Source organism: Malus sylvestris, chromosome 4 (genome assembly GCF_916048215.2).
Source record: "Malus sylvestris chromosome 4, drMalSylv7.2, whole genome shotgun sequence".
Taxonomy (NCBI): Eukaryota; Viridiplantae; Streptophyta; class Magnoliopsida; order Rosales; family Rosaceae; genus Malus; species Malus sylvestris.
Window position 1 is genome coordinate 15,745,633 of NC_062263.1, and position 21,243 is coordinate 15,766,875.

Sequence of the window (21,243 nt, forward strand, 5' to 3'; positions counted from 1 at the left end):
TTAGTTCCGAATTTAACCTGCAATTACAAGTAAAAAAAAAAAGATAATTACATAAGTAAAAAAATAAAAATAAAAATAAAAAGAATTAACAATTGCCTTTTTTTTTGGTTTTTCAATTTTCTAAAAATTGGGTTAGAAAAATTGGGTTGCCTCCCTATTAGGGTTTTACTTAATGCCTATAGCTAGGCGGATTGAAAAGAAATTGGCAATCATGTCACTTGATCCATCAAACTCAACCACTCCTTAACAGCATCATAGGGCAATAATAGATTAGAATTAACTTGAACTGTGCATTTAAATTTAGTTGTTGAAACGTTCATATTTGCCCTTCTATGTGAGTGATTCTTTGAAGTCATATGGGATCCTTTCCAGCAAGGCTTTGGTCTCTAATGAACGGATATGAACCTTGTATTTAACACCCTTAACCTTTGCAATGGCTAAATTTGTTTATGAGGAATTTGGTTGCCACAGATCTTCTTCTCATATGCCTTTCAATTTGATGGGCTGTACTACTAGAATGCCCAATTCAGCAACGAAAATTGTATTAGTAGTCGTCTGCCCTGTATCCAAATTCTTGACTGTGTCCAAAAGCTGATCATTTAATTATCCAGATTCTGAATTTGTGTGAACACCCTTCTCCAACACATATTCCCATGCTTTCCTGGAGTCTTTGTTGGAAAACTTTTGACGACACATGCACCTGGGGCGTCGCAGATTCTGGTGGGATTATAGGATCACGATGTGTTGCTTTCTCCCTTGAATGTCAATGGCTGGAAATTTGCTCCTTAGCTTTTGAGACAACCTCTTCTTAATCATCATAGCTATACCCACAGTATAATGCTTGAATTTGAAATCCTTGATGGGTTCTTTCAATGTACAATTCAGTTGATTCCAACAATATAGAAAGTTCGTCTTCCACTGAGAGCTCTTGTGGCACATTAGAGCAACACCAGCGTTGCAAAGGTCCTTTAGGGCAACTCACTATTGAATTCACGTAGTGAACAGTAACTGTCTTTTGCATCTCCATCTTTAAATTGAATAATCATAGCAATAGGCAATAAAATATTAGTATGTTTTCCTTACCCAATCCATACATCCTCATCATCCTTTCCCTTTTCCCCTTATTTGACCGGTTCTTCCTCTTTCTCTCTCTCTCTCTCTTTTCTTTTTATCTCTCTCTTCCTTTTTCTTTCTTTCTCTCATTCTTTTCCAACTCACTCTCGTGAGCTCTCTTCCTCACTTCACTTAAAAACTTCAACAAATCAAGCTAAAAAATAATATTTTTGGAATCCCTAGAACTCAAAAAACCCAACCATGACCTTGCATGCGGCATTGGTGCATGGTGCGAGGTCCTACCATTGAAGCCAAGAGCTTGAGCTCTCAATCTCAAACCCAAGTGATGTTTCTATCACTATCTTGTGTTTTTGTGCTTTAAATCTTGTTGTGTTGCAATTCTTGTGGTTTAATTCAAAGGCTTAATTCCCTGTATGCATCCTATTCTTTTTCTAGATTCTGACAAAGGAAAACGAACAAAGTCGAGCCCAGTCACCCTGACGTCAGCCACACATTACACAACCCTAAGGCTCTCGGGCCACCAATTCGTGCCGAGCCTCTCGCTCGGGACCCCTTAGCCCACATGCCTATATGGGCTGAAGGTTGCACCTGGGCTATTATGATGGGGAAGTCGCGGGTCCATTGGGCTAATGGTCCTGGTAGAGTTGCTCTTAGGTTGCTTAAACTATTGCTCAAGACGCTTTTTCAAACTTGTAGTGTAGAACTCTGAATAGGGATTGTTCCAATGCCTTTTGGAGTCGATTCTCATATTGATATGTTTTTGGACAAACTCAGGAAAATATTCTCTTTCGGGCACTCCAAAAGATCATGGGTCTTCAAACAGCAAAGGGCACAAACTATAGATTTAAATCCATAAAATCCTTTTTCTGCTAAAGAAACCCATAGCGGCAAACCTCCTGGTGGCTCCATCATTCAATTGCTCTCAAACTTAATAAGCCTACAAAAATAAAAACAAAATCAACAAGTAAATAAAAAGATATATATACAAATAATTAACTAAGAATATGATTAACACAAATTATTTGAAACAATCCTCGGCAATGGCGTCAATTTCTTGATAGGATTTTTACCGTCTACGCAAATAGGGGTAAAATCACACAAAATAATTGCAAGAATACAAGATTATTGTAGTATAGATGCTCATGCAAGGTCGTTATCCACAAGGACTATTTGGATAATTTATCTAAAAACAATTCCTAATTAACTACATAAGATTAAAAATTCAAAGAAGAGTTTTTGAACTTGAATAATATTAAAAACGTTTTTAATTAAAATTTAATAGTAAATTCTCCCAAAAATAATACGACAAAAGAAAAGATTTTTTTTTAAATACCAATTTATAAAAGCACTAGGGTTCCACCATCACCTAGCAATCCTATGCATTTTTACCAATTACTTATGATCTACACATGTCACTTTGAAGGTTAGGTTTTTCTAATATATATCTACCTGGAGCCTTCAACATAGAACGTATATCTAACATGCAATCCGTCCAGACATTTGGGTCAAATTTGAACATGAGAGACTCATTATGCTTTATGAAAACCCTTTGAAAAGCCATGCAACCCTTAAGATGTGGTGTTCATCCTAAGTGAAATTACAATTATTAACCACAAGAAGCCAACATCAATTTAAGGGAACCTTCCGACCAAAATTGCATCAAATTACTTTTCTAAAGATCCTAACGGTGATCAGGCATTAAGACAATTAGATAATTTTAATCACGATGATTAATAATTCAAAGTATGCATGCAATCTATCATAAGCAATTAAATAAAAATTACATATTCATGCTAAGGCTCACGGCTTTGCCCTAGAAAAATTGATTAGTTACGCATACTCATAATAAAAATCAAAGAAAATATCATTAACTAGAAAAAGAATGAAAACACTTTGTAGGTGAAAAGTCTAAAATTCTTTAAGGTTTGGCTAAATTCTCTCAATCTCGCGTAGAGAACCCTTATGGCTAAAAACCTTATTTATACTACTCCAAATTAAAATTCTCCTAGAAAAAGGTTTTCTAAAAACTAGGAAATAAAATAATAAAAGGGTAACTAGGAATTACATTCCCATTATGACTAGGAAATCTGCCCAACACAAAAATAGCCACATTTCTAGACCTTCAGGGCTCCAAAACAGGTCCAAAATGACTCAAACTAAAGATTAGGACCTCCTCTTCAAGTTCCAAGAAGATCCCAAATCCATAATCCATCATCTTCTAACCCAAAAATCACAAATAAGCTTTACGGCCCAATCTGCCAGCACTGCATGCTGGGCATAAATTAATTCGTCATGATCTGATGTTTTGGGATAAAATTATGAACTTTTGACACAACCTTCTTGAAAAGATTCACAAACCCTCTCCAATTGAAATCACTAAAAAATTCCACCGTTTGATTACTTTATGCTCCAAACAAGTTCGCATGTCCTACATTAAGCACATAGCACAACATCAAAATCTCACCAAAATAATAACCAAAATATACCAAGAATAGGGTATAATATATAGTATAAAATCGACTCATCAATGAGTGACATAGGAGGAAGAAGATTGCTAGCTAAATCCCTCATATGTGGTTAGACTCCTAGAGAGAGATCAAATGTTCTCTCATCTTTCCTGATGGAAAACCCTAATGTGGTTAGGGCTATAAAGTTGCCCTTCTACCGTATTCCAAGTGAGTGGCAAACTTGTAATTAGTCCACCAACACACCCCCTCTAAGGTAGGTGGGTTTTGAGGTTAATTTTGGGTTAATTCCGATTTATTTATAGTTGTCATACAACTTAAAATCAATGGGCCTTGTGGACCAAAACCCGAAACAAACGTAAAACCCCAATACGAACTTTTCGTATGATTAATTAACATATTAATTAATCGTTGCCATATACAATTAAAATATTTTAGTTGTCTTTACTCATCTTTGTAGTTATTACCTTATACAGTGTGCGATCCATTAGGTTCCTTTTATCAAGGTAGTTGGCGATTAGAACTCTTATTAATCGATTATGAATTGAAACTCACTTTCAATTCTCCCTTTAGTGTTTAGAGATTCCATAAACCATGAGTGACAGTGAGACACATAGAAGTATGTCATGGATGCCCAAGCTAATCAGAAGAGATTTGGAGAACCTATTCAGCTTAGGATTACAAATGCAATACGGTCTTTCTCTAATTCAATACTCTTGATCACATTGTTTGGTTTGATATTTTATTCATGTCTATTATCCAATGTGATCCTCTTGTCTATATGATTACCTTGATGTAATTTGGAACGACTTTTAAATCTCATTCATAGTCTGGCCAGAGATTCTTAATCATATCATAAAGTATTCTCCCTCAATGGTTTGATGGTTAGAGATCCCTTGTTGAGCATTCACATGCTTCCATGTTGGTTTGATGGTTAGAGATCCCTTGTTGAGCATTCACATGCTTCCATGTTTAAGTAGCTTAACCGCAATTATTATGTGGACACTCTCTGATAGAGTGCCTTTGACACAGTCAAAGATATGGACCTAACCACAAGACAACTATGATGTCTCAGGTCAAATGACTACTTTGCATTATCATAACCATAAGTTCTCATGTGACATGAGTAGAAGAGCTCCTTGTTGATTGTGTTCAGTTTACCTATATACTTGTCTTGTTGTCATTCACACCAATGACTCAAGACCAGCCACTCTTCTGGGAGAAAAGACATAGCCTGTATTGATCTATTCGGATCGTCAATGCCCAATTGGCAATCCTATGATCAGGAACGTTTAGGATATGTGTATGAAAGAGAATGGCCTCATGAATCTAACTTCTTTAGATCACATTTTCCTAATTACATATTCCTTAGATTTATCATTTAAGCGTATAACATTTAATGAACCATCACAAGGAACATAGGTATGAAGACATAGTGCAAGACTATTTCTACATTAATTGTTCTTTAAGTGCTAGTGATTTTATGATGCGTTATTGGATGAGGAGAGAACTTTTCCTCTCTATCTTGGATGAAGGTGTCACTAACGACTACTACTTTGCAAGGAATAAGGATGTTGTTTAATGGATGCTTAACAGACACAACTGACGGCCGACTGGGTCAATCCATAACACTTGAGAACGTCAGACGATTTTGTGCGGTTATTGAAGTCACATACTAGCATGTATACCTAAAAAAACCAAATCGTGAAGTCCTGAATATGCTTGTTCATAAGGATGAGAATTAAGGCTTCCATGACATGATAGGAAGTCTTATTTGTATGCATTGTGAATGGAATTCTAGGTCGTATGACTAAGCGATATAACAATTCTTCCATTCTAATGTGTACAATCTAGACTTCCCATCATGCCAAATAAGTCTCGCTTCTTACCGGTATGCAAAAGCCTTTTCAGATCCTCATAATTTGGCCTTTAAGGTTCATACGTCCATATATGGATTGAATAGCTACACAAAATCATCTAACGTTCTCAAGTTCTATGGATTGAGCTAGTCGACAATATTCATCATTTACGTTTACTGAGCATTCATTGGTCAACATCCAGAATGCAGATGGTAGGTTCTGCTCTGGTAACAAACCAAGTCGGCTTATAAAATCTTCTTCCTTGCAAAGTAGTCATCGTGTGTGACAACTTCGTCCAAGATGGAGAGAAAAACTTTTGCCTCATCTGATAACGCCTTAAAAAATTAGTAGCACCAAAGGAACAATTAATGTAGAAATAGTCTTGCATGATTTATTCATGCTAATCTCATCTAAGACGGTTCTTTAATACATGATCAGGGACCAAACCTCTGTGACTGGATTCAAAGTTTTCAAGATGTTTCATCATTTCACAGGTTTGAACAACGAAAACATTGATTATTTATTCGTCCCTATTAGCATTTGATTAGAGACGTAGCATATGTTGCCAAGCTTCGTCTTCTTGAACCCATTAAGAGAATAAAGTATATTAACATAAAACTATATAAAAGTTGAATGATATTGAAAATGATGGTGTGTGTTGAAAGATGAATGATTTTGAAGAATATGGTGTGTGTTGGTTTGAGTTCCAAGTTCTTTTTATATAGAGAAAATGAATGGGTTGGGGGGAGGTTGTTTGGTGGAAGTGTTGTTTTATAGGAGTGTGGTTGGTGTAAGTGTGTTTAGTGGGTGTAGGAAAGAGGTAAGAGTGTGTTTGGTCTTAGTGTGTGCACACTACAAGACAGCAGTTCATCTATCACCACAATTCTGTCACGGGCACAATCGATGGTTATATTACGTTTGACAATCGGCATAATCCATGGTAAAAAATGAGACTTTTATCACATCCAAATTACTAACGGGCATAGTGTCCGTGGTGGATTGCAATCTGCCATGGGCATTGACTGTGGCAAATGAGCTTTTTTCTTCTAGTGGTGGTTAATGTGTATATAAATACAGTGGTGTGTGAGAATGGATTGGAAGTGTGGTTGGTACATGTAGGAATGGGGTGGAACATTCTTGGTGTCTGTGTAGGAAGGGGTTGAATTATTGTGACAACTCGTCCCTAATTTTATGATTTTATTAATTTTAAAAGTGTGAATTGACGAAAATGCCCTAGAGGCGAGATTGTTGACTTTTGTTGACCACCTTTTCGTGATGCATACGAGTTATTATTTTACCATATTCTTGAAGTACTCGATGGTTCAAACGCATAGGCGTAAGCGGAATTGAATTTGGAGTTACAACGAAGATTTTACAAACTAGGAGCGTGATGGGCGCTTTGGTAAATTCACATTACGGGAGATATTTTCTGTAAATTCAATGATGATTTTGAGTTGTGTGCCAATTGGGGTCCATACCACATTCCTCCCTCTCTTCCGTGTCTCTCACTTTTTTGGCCCATCTTTGATTGGTCATCTATCTCTTTCTCTTAGCTCTATCTATCTCTCTCTACAAATGCAGAGGCCACATTACACCCATCTCGCCGGAATGGTGAACACCACCATATGGACTAATTTGGACCACCATCGACTACCATGATTCTTTCTCTCTCAACCCTTACCTCTCTCTCTCTCTCTCGGTCCTCTCTTCCTTCAAACCTCTTCTTTTTCCCTTTCTCCGTGAAACCCATCGGAGGACCACCACCATTCTATACGACAAGGATTATCACCACGAACCCAAGACCTTACCTCATATCTTAACCGTGAAACTGCATACCCAGACCTAGAACTGCAACCACGAACCTGGATTGCAACCTCTGTGTTCGTGGTGAGAAATCTCGAGATTTTCCATATAGGTAAGTTCGAAAACTCTCAAGGTCTTCGTAGATTGTGCTTAAGAGTACGATTATGTTTCTTTTGAAGCGATTGGGTGTTTTTGAACGTAAAAACCACATTGGGAAGTTTTTCCAGAATATTTCCAGTGAACCCGAGAAATTGCAGGTTATTTTCCAGTCAATCCCGACCACGACTCAACATGATTTTGGTATATAATCCTTCTTTTCTCTCTGAGCTTCAAATCCATATATTTTGTGTTGAAAATGTTTGTGAAATCGAGCTAATAGAAGCCGGGGAATTTTCTCGGCCAAAATCTAGTGTTTTTCCCCCTAGGTCCAGCGGGTACAACCCAAGAGCCCAACCCGATATATATAAAAAATAAAAATAAATGAAAAACAAAAGAATAAGACCTAAGCCCAAACTTGGCTCAAACCCAACCCAAACAATTGGGCCACTATTTCCAACTCGGCCCAGTCTAAAATGGGCTTAGAATATTCTAAGAATATTGTTTGCAATATTCCCTAGAATATTCTTTATGTTCACTTTCTCAAAATTTTCTCGGAAGCTGTCGTAGGCTAATTTCGACACCCTGAGTCCGTTTTTGACATCTATTTAGTGGAATTATATAGTTTTAATGTAGTTGACTGCCAGAGAGTCTCAGTTGACTTTTTAAGGTTGATCGTTGACTTTTTACAAAATTTGTCGAGGACACTCCTTAGCGTATTTCGACACCCTAATTCCAAATTCGCACTACGTTTTCCTAAATTTAGTTGTTTTAGTGGAGTTTTACTAATGGGTCCTAATATTATGCTTAGGTGTGATTATTATTGGTGACACCAACTTTCTTAGTTCGAACGGCTTTGACCCGACGACATGACCTGTGAGTGGGTCTTTTCTTTATATATATATTGGTTAGTTTCCATATATACATTTATTAATAAATTCTCTACATGATTGCCATGATTAAATTAACGTTTATAAGAAATGCTTTATTGTTGGGAAATGATGAAATAATCCTACGGGATGCACATGTAAGCTTACTATAAGGGGATGTCTTAATCATAATTATGGTCATGAATAGTAAGTTACTAATTGTGGTGGTATGATTATATTTAAGTTATTTGCTCATCATTGTTACACAAGTGTTAGTACTCACCTGGGTCAGGGCCAAGCTTCATGTGTATGTTCACATCGAAGTGCACGTTCACCTTGGATCCATTGTAGGTGTCAGTCTTGTCGTACATGTTGCAATAGGCAACTCCGATTCGTATATGATGCGCCTAACGACAGTCTTCACGTGATTGTAGTACTAGAGCGTATATCATTATTACACCTGTCTTGTTCATGTCAGAATATCTCTACATGAACTCGTGTATTAGCATATGTTGATGAACATTCGATGTGATATGTTTATTTATGCGAAAATATGTGATTATGGACGTCATGTACTCATTTACGAAAGTTGTGACGTATCCTTGAAATATTGCTGGTTTTGGTAAGCATTTTTATACTATACATAGTATGTATATTTTGGAAACTATATTTATTTTACGGCAAGGGGTTATAACGTTTTCAATATGGTTTTTATAAAGCTTTATTTTTAGGCCCACTCACCCTTATTTTTCGCCCCTCCAGGTTTTAGTAGCTGAGCTTTCGTATTGACGAGGATTCTTGATAAATCTTGGTATTGGAGATTACCTTCAATTGTATAATTCTTACCCTAAATTACTGTATTTATGCTCTGACATCACGTGTGAAATGGGTTCATTCCCACTCACCAGCGCACTCTTAAAATTAGGCACCTTCAGGTTTAAATTTATTCACATATTTTACCACACTACACTTTATGGCTTCGTCACCTTTCAGGTGTCGGCCTGTAAAACTCAATTCGGAGTCCAAGTGGACATCCCAGATTGGGGTGTATCAATTGTGGTTGGTGTGTGATTTTTTTAATACTTTCTTGGGATTTTAAAAAACAATTTTAGTTAAAATGTTTATAAAAGTAAGTTAACGGAAAAAATAAATAAAATAATATTTGACAATTTTTGTGACCTAAAATTTAGGCCATACCATTGGAGGAAAAAACTGTTTTGGGCCTAAGACCTAAAATTTTGTAACCTAAATTTTAGTCCTTAGGCCAAACAATTAGAGATGGTCTAAGTGTGTGTCTTGCAGATATAATTAGCTAGTGTTACTTGATTTATCTTTTGAGTTTTTTTTTCTTTTAAAATATTATATTTTAAACACTATTTGACTTATTACATGGAGAAAGTCATTCTTAGTGGTTCAAGGTTGCAAATGGTACAAGTGGTTTATGGTTTTGGGAACAAATTTCATACAAGAATAGACTTACTAGAATATCCTTACAACCAAGAAAAGAATAGGCAAGCTAAACCTAAAGAATGTTGTGAAATTATAAGATTTATTGAATAACTCATCCCTAAAATCAAATTACATGTGAAAGCTAGACATGCATATTTTCAAAATCAAAATCCTTTTACAGAAGTCTTTAAGGCCTAAGGGTTTATGAACCATATTTTGTTCCCTTATCACACCTGGAGAAAGAATGTTGTGAAATTATAAGATTTATTGAATAACTCATGCTTAAAATCAAATTAAATGTGAATGCTAGATATGCATATATTCAAAATAAAAAAAATCCTTTTACAAAAATCTTTAAAGCCCAAGGGTTTATGAACCATATTTTGTTCCAAACAAAAGTTTAAGGATGATATGATTCCCCTTGAAGTCTCTTTGGTTCCAAAACCAAAGTTATCACCTTTAAGGAAAGACCTTCCAACTTCTTGCTTTTGCTTTGCACTCCAATACCTTCATCTTCAACATTGTCTCCTTGAATTGATTCTCCAAAGCCACCAAAGGAGATGGCCTTTAAGTCTCTTCACCAAGTTGTTTGGGGCACACATCTCTTGGTTATTTGAATCATATGTTACCTAGTTTGTTCAGTCGTATTAAAAAGTCCGAATTGAAGTGTGAAGTATGTATTTTAGCCAAAAGTTATTGTGCTTCAATCTCTTCAAGTATGAATAAAATGTATTTTTCATTTGCGCTAGTACACTCTGATGTGTGAAGGTCTTCCCCTGTTAGTACTCATTTGGTAATCAAGTGGTTTTTTACTTTCGTGGATAATTGCACCCGTATGATGTAGTTGTATGTATTGAAAAATAAAAGTGAGGTTTGTGATTTGTTTAATATGTTTCATCAAATGGTTAAAACTCAGTATTCCTCTAATATTAAAGTTTTGCGTTCTAACAATGGTGTAGAGTATATAAATTCTGAGTTATCCTGGTTTTTACAAGGTCATGGAATTATTCATGAAACTACCTGTCTTCATACCCCACAAACCAATGGGATAGCGAAAAGGAAGAATCGTCATATCCTGGAGATAGCTCATGCTTTGCTTATAGGTGCATCTGCTCCCAAATGCTTATCGCTTGAAGCAGTTGTATATGTAGTTTATGTTATGAACTGTAGGCCTTCTCGAGTCTTGAATTATTGAACATCACTTCAGAAGCTTACTTAACATGTTCCAATGGTTTTTGCAAATACCTTGTCACCTTGGATCTTTGGTTGTGTGGTTTATGTTCACATTCAGAAAGTTCATCGTAGCAAACTTGATCCGTCTTTAGCGTGTTTTTTTTTGCGTTTTGCAACTCAGCAGAAGGGATTCAAGTGTTATCACCCGCCACTCTACATATGTATATGTTACAATGGATGTTGCATGTTCTGTGTTTGAATGGTTTTATTCTTTTTATCTATCCAACTTTGATCACTAGGGGACAATGATGACTTGGATGATCTACGTTGGTTATATTGTACTTCAAAGGGAGAAAGAAATGATGTAATAGTCCAGCTAAACAAAGAACTTGACCCAGTTCGGCAGAAACCTGCCGAAAATGCCAGTCTTTTTTGGCAGGAACCTATTGAGAAATATAGCCCAAATCGGCAAATCCCTATTAAAAATACCAACATAGTTCAGCAGGCCCCTGTCGAGGTATCTAGCCCCGTTTGGTAGGATTTTATTGAAGAATTCAATTTTGTTCAGCAGGCCTCTATCGAACAAAATAGTATTTTTCAGCATTAATGTGTTGAACTGCCCAATATGTCTGTAGCAACCTCTTCCTCTCGCTCTCTCTCTCTCTCTCTTTCTCTCTCTCTCTCTCTTTCTCTCTCTCTCTCTCTTTCTCTCCAATCCTGTAGTGTCTATTCCATCTCCTCTGAATATCTAAGAGGTAAGTATTCTAAATGATAATACAACTAATCCTAATATTATGAGCACGTATAAATAACCAGCGAGACAAAATCGTGATGTGTCACCTAATAAGCCCTCTCTAGAAGGAAATGTGAAGTATCCAATTTCTAATTGCGTATCATGTAAGCACTGTTTACAGAATGTAGGACAATGGTAAATCATATGGAATCAATTAAAATTCCAACTCAAGTCGAAGAAGCTCTACGAGATCCTAAGTGGATAAAGCTATGGATGCAGGGATGTCAACTTTGTAGAAAAATAAAACCTGGGAGATAGTGCAGTTGCTAAAAGAAAAGAAACATGTTGGTTGTCGTTGGGTGTTTACAATCAAGTGCAAGGCTGATGGATCCGTAGATAGATACAAAGCAAGGTTAGTTGCTAAGGGGTACACTCAAATGTATGTTGTAGATTACCAAGAAACTTTTTCTCCGGTCGCAAAGATGAATACAGTATGTGTTTTGATTTCCTTAGCTGCAAATATGGATTGGTATCATAAACAATTTGATGTGAAGAATGCGCTCTTTCATAGGGACGTGGAAGAGCAAGTTTATATGGTCTTTCCACCAGGATATGGTGCAAGGGGTAATATTGGGGTGTGCATATTGCGTAAGTCTCTTTATGGACTCAAGCAATTGCCCTGTGCTTGGTTTGACAGGTTTACTTTAAGCAATGAAGGAGTATGGGTATCACCAAAGTCATTCAGATCACACTTTTTTCTAAAGCGTAGGCTTGGAAAATTGATTGCTTTAATTGTTTATGTGGATGATATGATTAGTACAAGAGATGATTTAGAAGAAATTAAGAAGTTATAGGTAATCTTGCATTTGAATTTGAGATGAAAGATTTGGGAGAGTTGAAGTACTTTCATGGGGTTGAGGTTGCCTGTTCAACTAAAGGTATTTTCTTGTCTCAACGAAAATATGTTTTGGATTTGTTGAGAGAAACTAGTATGTTAGGGTGCAAACATGTTAACACTCCTATAGTAGAAAAGCATTACTTATGTATTTACCCTAATCAGGTTCCTGTTAATAAGGGTAGATATCAAAGACTTGTGGGGATATTAGTTTATCTAGCTCGCGCTCGTCCTGATTTTGCATATGTTGTGAGTCAGCTTATGCACTCACTAGTGAGGATCACATGGCTGCTATAATGTGGATTTTGGCATACCTGAAATTTGCACTTGCCACCTAGTAAGGGAATATTGTATGGAAGACATGGGCACCTAAAAGTTGAGGGATACTTTACGTTTGTTGGAGGGAACTTGGTTACATGGCATAGTAAGAAACAAAATGTGTGTTGGTTTTTAAGGCTCAAAATTAGGATGATGCAAAGAATTACGTTTGTGTTACCTATTTGATTTTGGTGTCCTATTTAGGTTTGGATTTTGACTTCTTAGTTGGTTTCCTTGGTGGAAAGAATTTGTTAATTACCTATTTGATTAGGATTTGAATTTACTTCTTATTAGGATTCTTATTGTAACCTAAGTCCTATGCACTATAAATAGGACCTTAGGGTTAGTGTATTTTGTGTGGCTCATTCATGTGGCAATTTGGTGAGAGTCAATTTGTGAGTTTGTGAGTTAGAGAGCAATTTGGGAAAATCTTCTCCGTTTGTTTGAGTTCTCTACTCATTTGGTTTAGAGTTTGTAATTTGTGGGATTTAGGTTGTGAGAGTTTAAACACTATTTTGTAATCTCTGTTTGTTTAGTGAAATTCCTTGTCGTGCTTCGCCCGTGGAGTAGGCTTTACCCTAAATCACGTAAGTCTCATGTTAGTTTGAGATTGTTTGTTTTAGCTATCACCTGACGTTGATATTTGGTATTTTGTTATAATTCGCTTCCGTTTGCGCTTAAAATTACAACAAGTGGTAGCAGAGCCAGATTTCGGCTTAGGCTTTGCTTGGCAGTCACTATGAAGCCTTCTGTGTCGTCGGTGAAAGTTGATATTGAAAAGTTCAACGGCAATGACTTTGGTATTTGGCAATTGAAGATGCGTGCTTTGTTAGTTCAACAAAGGCTTTTGAAAACGCTAAAGGGTAGGAAGACTTTGCCGAATTCATGGACTGATAAAGAAAAAGAAGACGTTATGGAGCGGCCACTTGGAGCAATCCTGCTGACTTTATCGAATGAAGTCTTGCATGAAGTTGGTAGCATCAACTCTGCACTGGAGTTGTGGATAAAATTGGAGAGCTTGTATATGACCAAATCCCTTGCTAAACGGTTGTATTTCAAGAAAAGTTTGCATACTCTTCATATGGATGAAGGTACGTCAATTCATAAGCATGTTGATGAATTCAATAAACTTATGATGGATTTGAAAAGTGTGGATGACCAAATTAGTGATGAGGATTATGCGATAACTTTGTTGTGTTCTTTATCTCATTCGTATGAACACTTTGTCGATACCATGCTATTTGGTAGAGAAAGTCTTACTTTGGAAGATGTTAAAGTTACTTTGAATTCTAAAGAGCTAAAGAATAAAGTGTCTGACACACAAGATGGAGCTTTGGTAGTTCAAGGAAGGAACAAGGAAAGGAGCAAACTTGGAAAGAACATTTGTAGCTATTGTTTTAAGGAAGGCCATTGAAAAGTAGATTGCCCTAAACTCAAGGGCAAAAAGAAGCCGTTTGATAAGTCTTTTGCTAGTGTTGATGCAAACATTGCAGAAGATCATTGTTATGAACTCCTCTAAAGGTTATGTGAGGAGGTGGAGCTTGGTACTCAAGCTCTTTGGGTGGAGTGCAATTCGCACTTTTTTGTTCTTATGTTCAAGCTTTTGCTTGGATTTTGTTTCGCATTTGTTAGTTTCCGTAATGGAATTTGTTGGAGAAGGCGTTGGAGGAAATTTCAAGTTTGAAGACTTTTAGATTTTTTATTCTAGGTGGAGATTAGTTTCGAAAGAATTTGGTGCACATTTGCGTTTGTATTTTGGTATCCCAAATTTGAAGTTTGTATTTGATTTGGAAGTTTGCTAATTTCTCGCCGAGGTGGAGATTGTTGGGTTTTTACGGCTCAAAATTAGGATGATGCAAAGAATTAGGTTTGTGTTACCTATTTGGTTTTGGTGTCCTATTTGGGTTTGAATTTTGACTTCTTAGTTGGTTTCCTTGGTGGAGAGATTTTGTTAATTACCTATTTGATTAGGATTTGGATTTACTTCCTATTAGGATTCTTATTGTAACCTAAGTCCTATGCATTATGTTTGTACCATACTTAACCAATCCTGAAACTACTGAGCACCGGTCAATATTATACCGTCAAGGACCCAGAAAAGTTTCCCTTCAACCAGGAGGCCAATCACAGCACGACACATGTCGACGTCAGTAGCCAATCACAACACAACATGTGTCAATATCAGAATGAAAATAGAAACTCTCTTCTATAAATAGAGATCATTCTTTCACAATATTTCCGAATGTCATTTGTACTAGATCATTCACTAGTACTCACAAAAGGAGAGCTTGAACCTATGTACTTGTGTAAACTCTTCATAATTAATGAGAACTCCTATACTCTGTGGACGTAGCCAATCTGGGTGAACCACGTACATCTTGTGTTTGATTCCCTGTCTCTATCCATTTACATACTTATCCACACTAGTGACTAGAGCAATCTAGCGAAGGTCACAAACTTAACACTTTCTGTTGTACCAAAGTCCTCACTGATTTTGTGCATCAACACACTATAAATAAGACCTTAGGGTTTGTGTATTTTGTGTGGCTCATTCGTGTGGCAATTTGGTAAGAGTCAATTTGTGAGTTTATGAGTTAGATAGCAATTTGGGAGAATCTTCTCTCTTTGTTTGAGTTCTCTACTTGTTTGGTTTAGGGTTTGTAATTTGTGATATTTGGGTTGTGAGAGTTTAAACACTATTTTGTAATTTCCGTTTGTTTAGTGAAATTCCTTGCCGTGCTTCACCCATGGAGTAGGCTTTATGCCGAACCACTTAAATCTCTTATGTTAGTTTGAGATTGTTTGTTTTAGCTATCACCTACGATGTTGATATTTGGTACTTTGTTATAATTCGTTTCTGTTTGCGCATAAAATTACAACAAGTGGTGGCAAGACAATCTGCCGAAGCTAAGTATAGGGTATGGCACAAGAAATATGTGAACTCCCTTGGTTACGTAAGTTTTTGAGATGTCTTAGTTTCAAACCAAAGGAAGCTATGAAATTATGTTGTGACAATAAGTTTACAAGAGAAATAGCATATAATCAGAACAACATGATAGAACAAAGCATGTGGAGGTTCATAACACTTTGTTAAGGAGAATCACGAAAGGAAGATTGCATCTATACCATTTGTAAATTCAGGGAAACAGTTGGCTGTTGTTCTTACTCATGGAGTATCTAGTAAAGTTTTTTTCTAGACTTACTTAGCAAGTTGGGCATGTACCATATCTATGCACCAACTTGAATGAGAGTGTTGATTTTATTATAAATATTCTAGGAGCCCAATATTTGGTAGGAATAGGATTTGTAATTGGTTGTAATTTTTAGGATTTAGTTTCCTTATCATTGCAATTAGTTTCCTGGAGAGTAAAGCATGTGTATATATTACAAACCCTAGAGGATGAATAAAGTAACAAAGTTTTTTAATGTATTTCTTCTCATGCTTCACGTTCAGGGGTATGAACAAAATTGGAGACAAAATTGGAGACAATAAAACACTATTTTATGAACAAAATTGGATACAATAAAGTTGTTTGGGATTGCGTTGTTCCAATTCATGATTCAAGTGAGATTGAGTACCTAAAATGACCATCAAGTAAAAAACCACACGTACCAACTTTAACTCTTGGCCTTCTTACAGAAATGACGTATTCATGCATACTCGTAGAACTATGATTTGTAAGGAGAAATGACTAATTACAGTTGAATGGTGGACTGCATGTCAATGGCCGATTCGGCTCAACTGCCGATCAATTCGTTATCAGTTTTTAAATGTTGGGTGGCCAATCCATCCAACACCCCAAACAACTAAAATAGATATTATACTTATAACAAAAGTTCTTATGAGCAAAAGCACTTATGAACTTTCACTCTTTGAAGAAAAAGAAGACCACAATCAAGAAGACTTCAAAAATAACAAAAATGTAGTAAGAGTTGAAGTGAAGGACTTACTAAGGCAGAACGCCAGTGTCTGAAAATCTATGACTTGAGAAAATATGATTTAAAATGACACAACTAAGAAGATGGTACGAGGGGTGAAAGCCCTGAATGGGCAGGGGTTGAAAATAGGTCTCTGGAGTCAACGAATGGATTGGATTGGATAACTCACTAGATTTAATATATGTTGAAAGACAAAATGGATGTCAAGACTTATCCCTTCCGATCTCACAAAAATTAGTAGGACTGAGACAGATTTGTTTCCTTCATGACTAATCCATTCTTCGAATTTCAACAGACAAATTTTGAAGTTGGTATCCATTTCTTCTTTAACAGACATTGATTCTAGTCAGTCATCCACTCAGACACAATTTTCAACACCAAACGAGGCAACAGAGTAGAACGCAGCAGAGACCTGGTTATTGTCTAATAACAAAGGCAACAGAAACCCGTGAGTCCACACCAGGATAGTACATTAATAGAATGCCAACGGACTACCTGAAAATGGAAAGGGTCTATATTGTATTTAGCTGCTCTTATGTGGTAAGCTGTGGCAGTATGATTGGATGCATATGATGTTGCAACTCCAGTTGATAAAGAGTATATTGATCTAATCTTCAATGTCTAAACACCACCGATCAAACAATTATCAATACAGGGAAGTGGGAACTAACTCTTACTCTAGCAAGTATGCACGCAAGTCACCCCTCTTTCTGTTGGTAGAACAATTTCTATTAAAAAGTCTAGCTTAATGCTCAATAGGACGTTCATCAACATAGGAATTGGCATAGTGCTCAAAACTGCAGTCCCAACAATCAGGAAACCTAAAATCCTAATTCTTTCAAAATCTCTCTTTATAGCTTCTAGTTTTCTTTGGTGGTCTCTGTAATCTAGTAGTACTTCTCCTACTAAAGTGGAGTTACAGGATTTCGTCTGCACCAACCTACTTTTATCATTTCCGAAAAAATGTGAATTCCTTCCATTGTAATCCAGAAAGAATATTACTTGTAATCCACAAAGAATATTACTATATGGGATTTTACAACCTACGCAAGTACTTCAGCAGCCATTTTCACGTAAAACATTCCTATTCCCCTGTCAGGCATTCGATGAACAATGCACAAAATTCAGAGACAAGACCTCACAAAGCATGTATCATGTATCTTCCGCTACGAGGTACATAAAATAAAACAAAAACGGAAAGCTCAAAAAGACATAAGCTTGGGACCATCATCTGGCATACCCATCCCAGCAGCTAAATCAGCGTCCAGCTGAGTGTGAGGTGCATCCCCCATCATTATCTTCACACGCTTCTTGTGACGCTTTGTCTTGAAATGATCGTCCCTCACCAGCGCATTGTTAAAATATCGGCTGCAATTCCAAAACCGAGTTGCTCACTTGAGCAAATTATACAAACCCAACTAAAACAAACTAGTAAAACAAATGAGTCTCGAAGATGGGTAACTTTCCATTTTTTTCTCAGCAACCAAACAGACCCAGATAAAAATTTCCACCAAAATTCAAAACTAAAAGTACACAAAATCTTACTCGCAGTGTAGGCAGTAGTATTGGCCCATCCCAGGAAGGTCCTGATCCTGAGGCAGTGGCTTCGCCCCCTTCTCTGCCTTCTTCAGACCATCATACACCATGTCGTCACGTGATCAAATTCTCCGTCAAGGAACCAAATCAAAATTCTACAAAATTGAACAAAAAAAACAAAAAAAACAAGGAAATAACAATTACGGTGAAGAAAAAAAAGGATATCTTTGATTTCAAATTTGGCGCGGCGGTGAGTCTTGTGAGAGTATCTTCGTTTCTTGACGCTTCTATGCGGGCACTTGCCTCCCATGTTTTCTTGGATTCGAAGTTTCGGTTTCTGTGACTGCGAGTTAGGGTTTCGTAAACCCTGGAAACGAAAAGAGGGATGGATAGAGGGAAGGGAACGGGATTTATCTTGCTTCCCGAATGCGGTGTCGTTTCAAAATCTTCTGGGACGATATTGTTGTCGGGCAGATTGGGGATGGGCAATGGTTATAGCGGGCGGATAACCGCGGTTATTTACCCATAATCGTTTATATTCATACCCGCATAACCGTTTACATGTTGGGTAATTGCATAAACGGTTATACCCATACCCATAACCGTTTATAAATGGTTAACCATACTCATAACCATATACCCATTTACCCGTAACCGTTTATCCATTTAACCATAATCATTTACCCGTTTATCATTTTTTTATCCCTTTTTTCACCTATCTACATTTTTTTTTAACAACTTAAAATTACAAAAAAAATAATTTTCATTTTCTAACAATTAAACACCGTTATAGGTACATTTTAGCATGCATTTCTTTATTTTAATCATTTAGATCATCATAGAATTCTAATAATTGAAATAATAGTTTACGAAATATTTTTTTACTACCCCTAAACAAGTCTTTAATTATAATCCATATGATTACAAAGTAAAGCTTCTAAAAACAAACATTTTTCTACACTAATACCAGTACTTTCCATTAACCGCAAGATAGATCATAAGTTTCAAGTCAGCTCTTTGATCTTTCTCCTTGTTGGCTTCTTGTGCTTCAAACTTTTTGTATACAAAAAGTTTAGCAACAAATACAAAAACGCGTTATAACCGTTAAAAATATTATAAATTTTACATATATTAAATTAAATGGGTAAATGGATACCCATTATAACCGTAGGTAATACCCATAACCAATGGATATCCGTTATAACCACGAGTAATACCCATAACCGCCCATTTAAATTTTACGGATAAACGGTTATATCCATAACCGTTTGTTCATCTAAACGGTTACCTATAACCGTAACCGTGAACTTTAAATGGGTGGGTAACTGCGATTATCCAAACCCATGGATATTTTGTCCATCCCTAATTGGGACATAGTAGAGGGCCTTGTTTCGGCCTGTTTTAACAGGGATGAAAGCCCATTTGTTAGGCCCAACATTGGAATAAACGAGTGTTTGGTAAATTTTTTTATTTTTTATTAAACAAACGATATCATCTACATTAAAAGGGATGTGGTAGATCCACACGCTCCATGGCTTTGATACCATATAGAATTATCAAAAAGACAGGCCAAAGACTCACTTCCAACAACACCGATATTGTCCTCAACTTAGGAACTACCACTTGCACAATCCGTTGGATGTTGGGTTTTATCACAAAAGACCTTGGTATTAATTGGAGTGAGATTAGGATATTTAAACTATTCTTTTGTCATTGATACGGTCAATGTGAGATATTTCAACACCGAGAATGTTCTCTTGATGATGGTTGGTCTTGACTTTGCCCAAGCTATTTGGGAGTGTCTCCGTCAACTAGGGGTGGGCACGGTCCAGTTCGGCTCGGTTCCACCCTCAAAATGGAACCGGAATCGAAAATTTTCAAATATTCGGTTCGGTGCGGTTCCTCTTAAATTTATTACTAAAACCGTACAGTTTGGTTCATGCCGGTTTACGGTTCTATCGAAAATTATATATATGTTTTTTCTAATTTTCTACTTCTAATACCAAACACATATTTCAACCACAAATTCAAGTAAATTTGAGTTTCCACTACTAAATCTACAAGATTTGTGACCGGAAGATAGACAGTGTGCATATAAATATAAATCAACAGATAGAAAGGCTCATATCAAGACCAAAGTGTAGATCTTAAACTAAAAATAAAATATACATAATGCATAATATACTGGAATAGAATGGAGAAAAATTATGTAAGGGGTGAAAAGTGATAAAACAAGAAAGGAGGGGAAGAGAAGTGAAGAAAAATATTAGGCTTATGCACATGGTCTTCTTGGAAAAATGTTTTATTTATATAAAATAATAATAAAATAATAAATTATATTAAAAGCGGTTCAGTCCAGTTCCTCCGGTTCTTAATATTTCCAAACCGGAACCATTTGAAACAGTTCGGTTCGGTTTTTGTTCCAGTTTTAACTTTTTTGGTCAACTCGGTTTTTTTTTTTGTCACGGTTCGATTCGGTTTTCCGGTTTGACGGTTTTTTTGCCCACCCCTACCATCAACAGTTATCTCAAGTTTCTGTTGCCAATGCTGCTAACCTACGCTTTCGTCTTCTTAACCTTCAAAAAGGCAGTCACCCACTCCATGAGTATCTTCAGGAGGCCAAGTCAATCGCTAATGGTCTTGCCTCCATTCATCAAAAGGTCTATGACAGTGATCTTGTGATGTCCATTCTCCGTGGTCTAGGAGCAGACTGTGTGATGTTTGTCACGTCAATTCTTAATACGGCCACCTTGCCTTCCTTTTCCGACCTGCGTCAACAAATTCTGACTTATGAAGCCCAGGCTGCTCGCATGAATCCAACACCTGCTGCCTATGCACTCATGGCTGCTCATGCTCCACAACCACATAATCCAGCCGCTGCACCCACAACAGTGTTGGAAAATTTAATAATATTATTATTATATTAAATTTATTAATTAAATGGAAATTAGAAGTAGAGTCTTTTGGTAGAAAAATATGCCTACTTAAATGAAGTGTTGCAACTTTTGACTCTTCATGAATAGTCACATGCTTT

General features: G+C 36.6%; 1 protein-coding gene and 1 long non-coding RNA gene across 6 annotated transcripts; one reads left to right on the top strand and one right to left on the bottom strand.

Moving 5' to 3' along the window:
- The first annotated feature begins 6,881 nt into the window (after positions 1–6,881).
- LOC126618478 (uncharacterized) lies at positions 6,882–11,456 on the top strand. Of its 4 annotated transcripts, XR_007621733.1 has the most exons (4): positions 6,882–7,501; positions 8,109–8,173; positions 8,929–8,977; positions 10,611–11,456. It is a non-coding gene; the product is annotated as an uncharacterized LOC126618478 (long non-coding RNA). The 4 variants fall into 4 exon arrangements; XR_007621732.1 differs by lacking the exon at positions 8,929–8,977 and having other exon boundaries at positions 8,109–8,204; XR_007621731.1 differs by lacking the exon at positions 8,929–8,977.
- Positions 11,457–17,739: 6,283 nt separating this feature from the next.
- Positions 17,740–18,577, bottom strand: LOC126618477 (uncharacterized). Of its 2 annotated transcripts, none has more exons than XM_050286556.1 (3): positions 18,435–18,577; positions 18,219–18,327; positions 17,740–18,041 (listed from the first exon to the last, which is right to left on the bottom strand). In XM_050286556.1, the coding sequence occupies exons 1-3, from the start codon at positions 18,517–18,519 to the stop codon at positions 17,876–17,878; spliced, it is 360 nt and encodes a 119-aa protein (XP_050142513.1). In that variant the 5' UTR covers positions 18,520–18,577; the 3' UTR covers positions 17,740–17,875. The 2 variants fall into 2 exon arrangements, with proteins under 2 accessions (XP_050142513.1, XP_050142514.1); XM_050286557.1 differs by having other exon boundaries at positions 18,219–18,322; positions 18,430–18,519.
- Between the last annotated feature and the right edge of the window lie 2,666 nt (positions 18,578–21,243).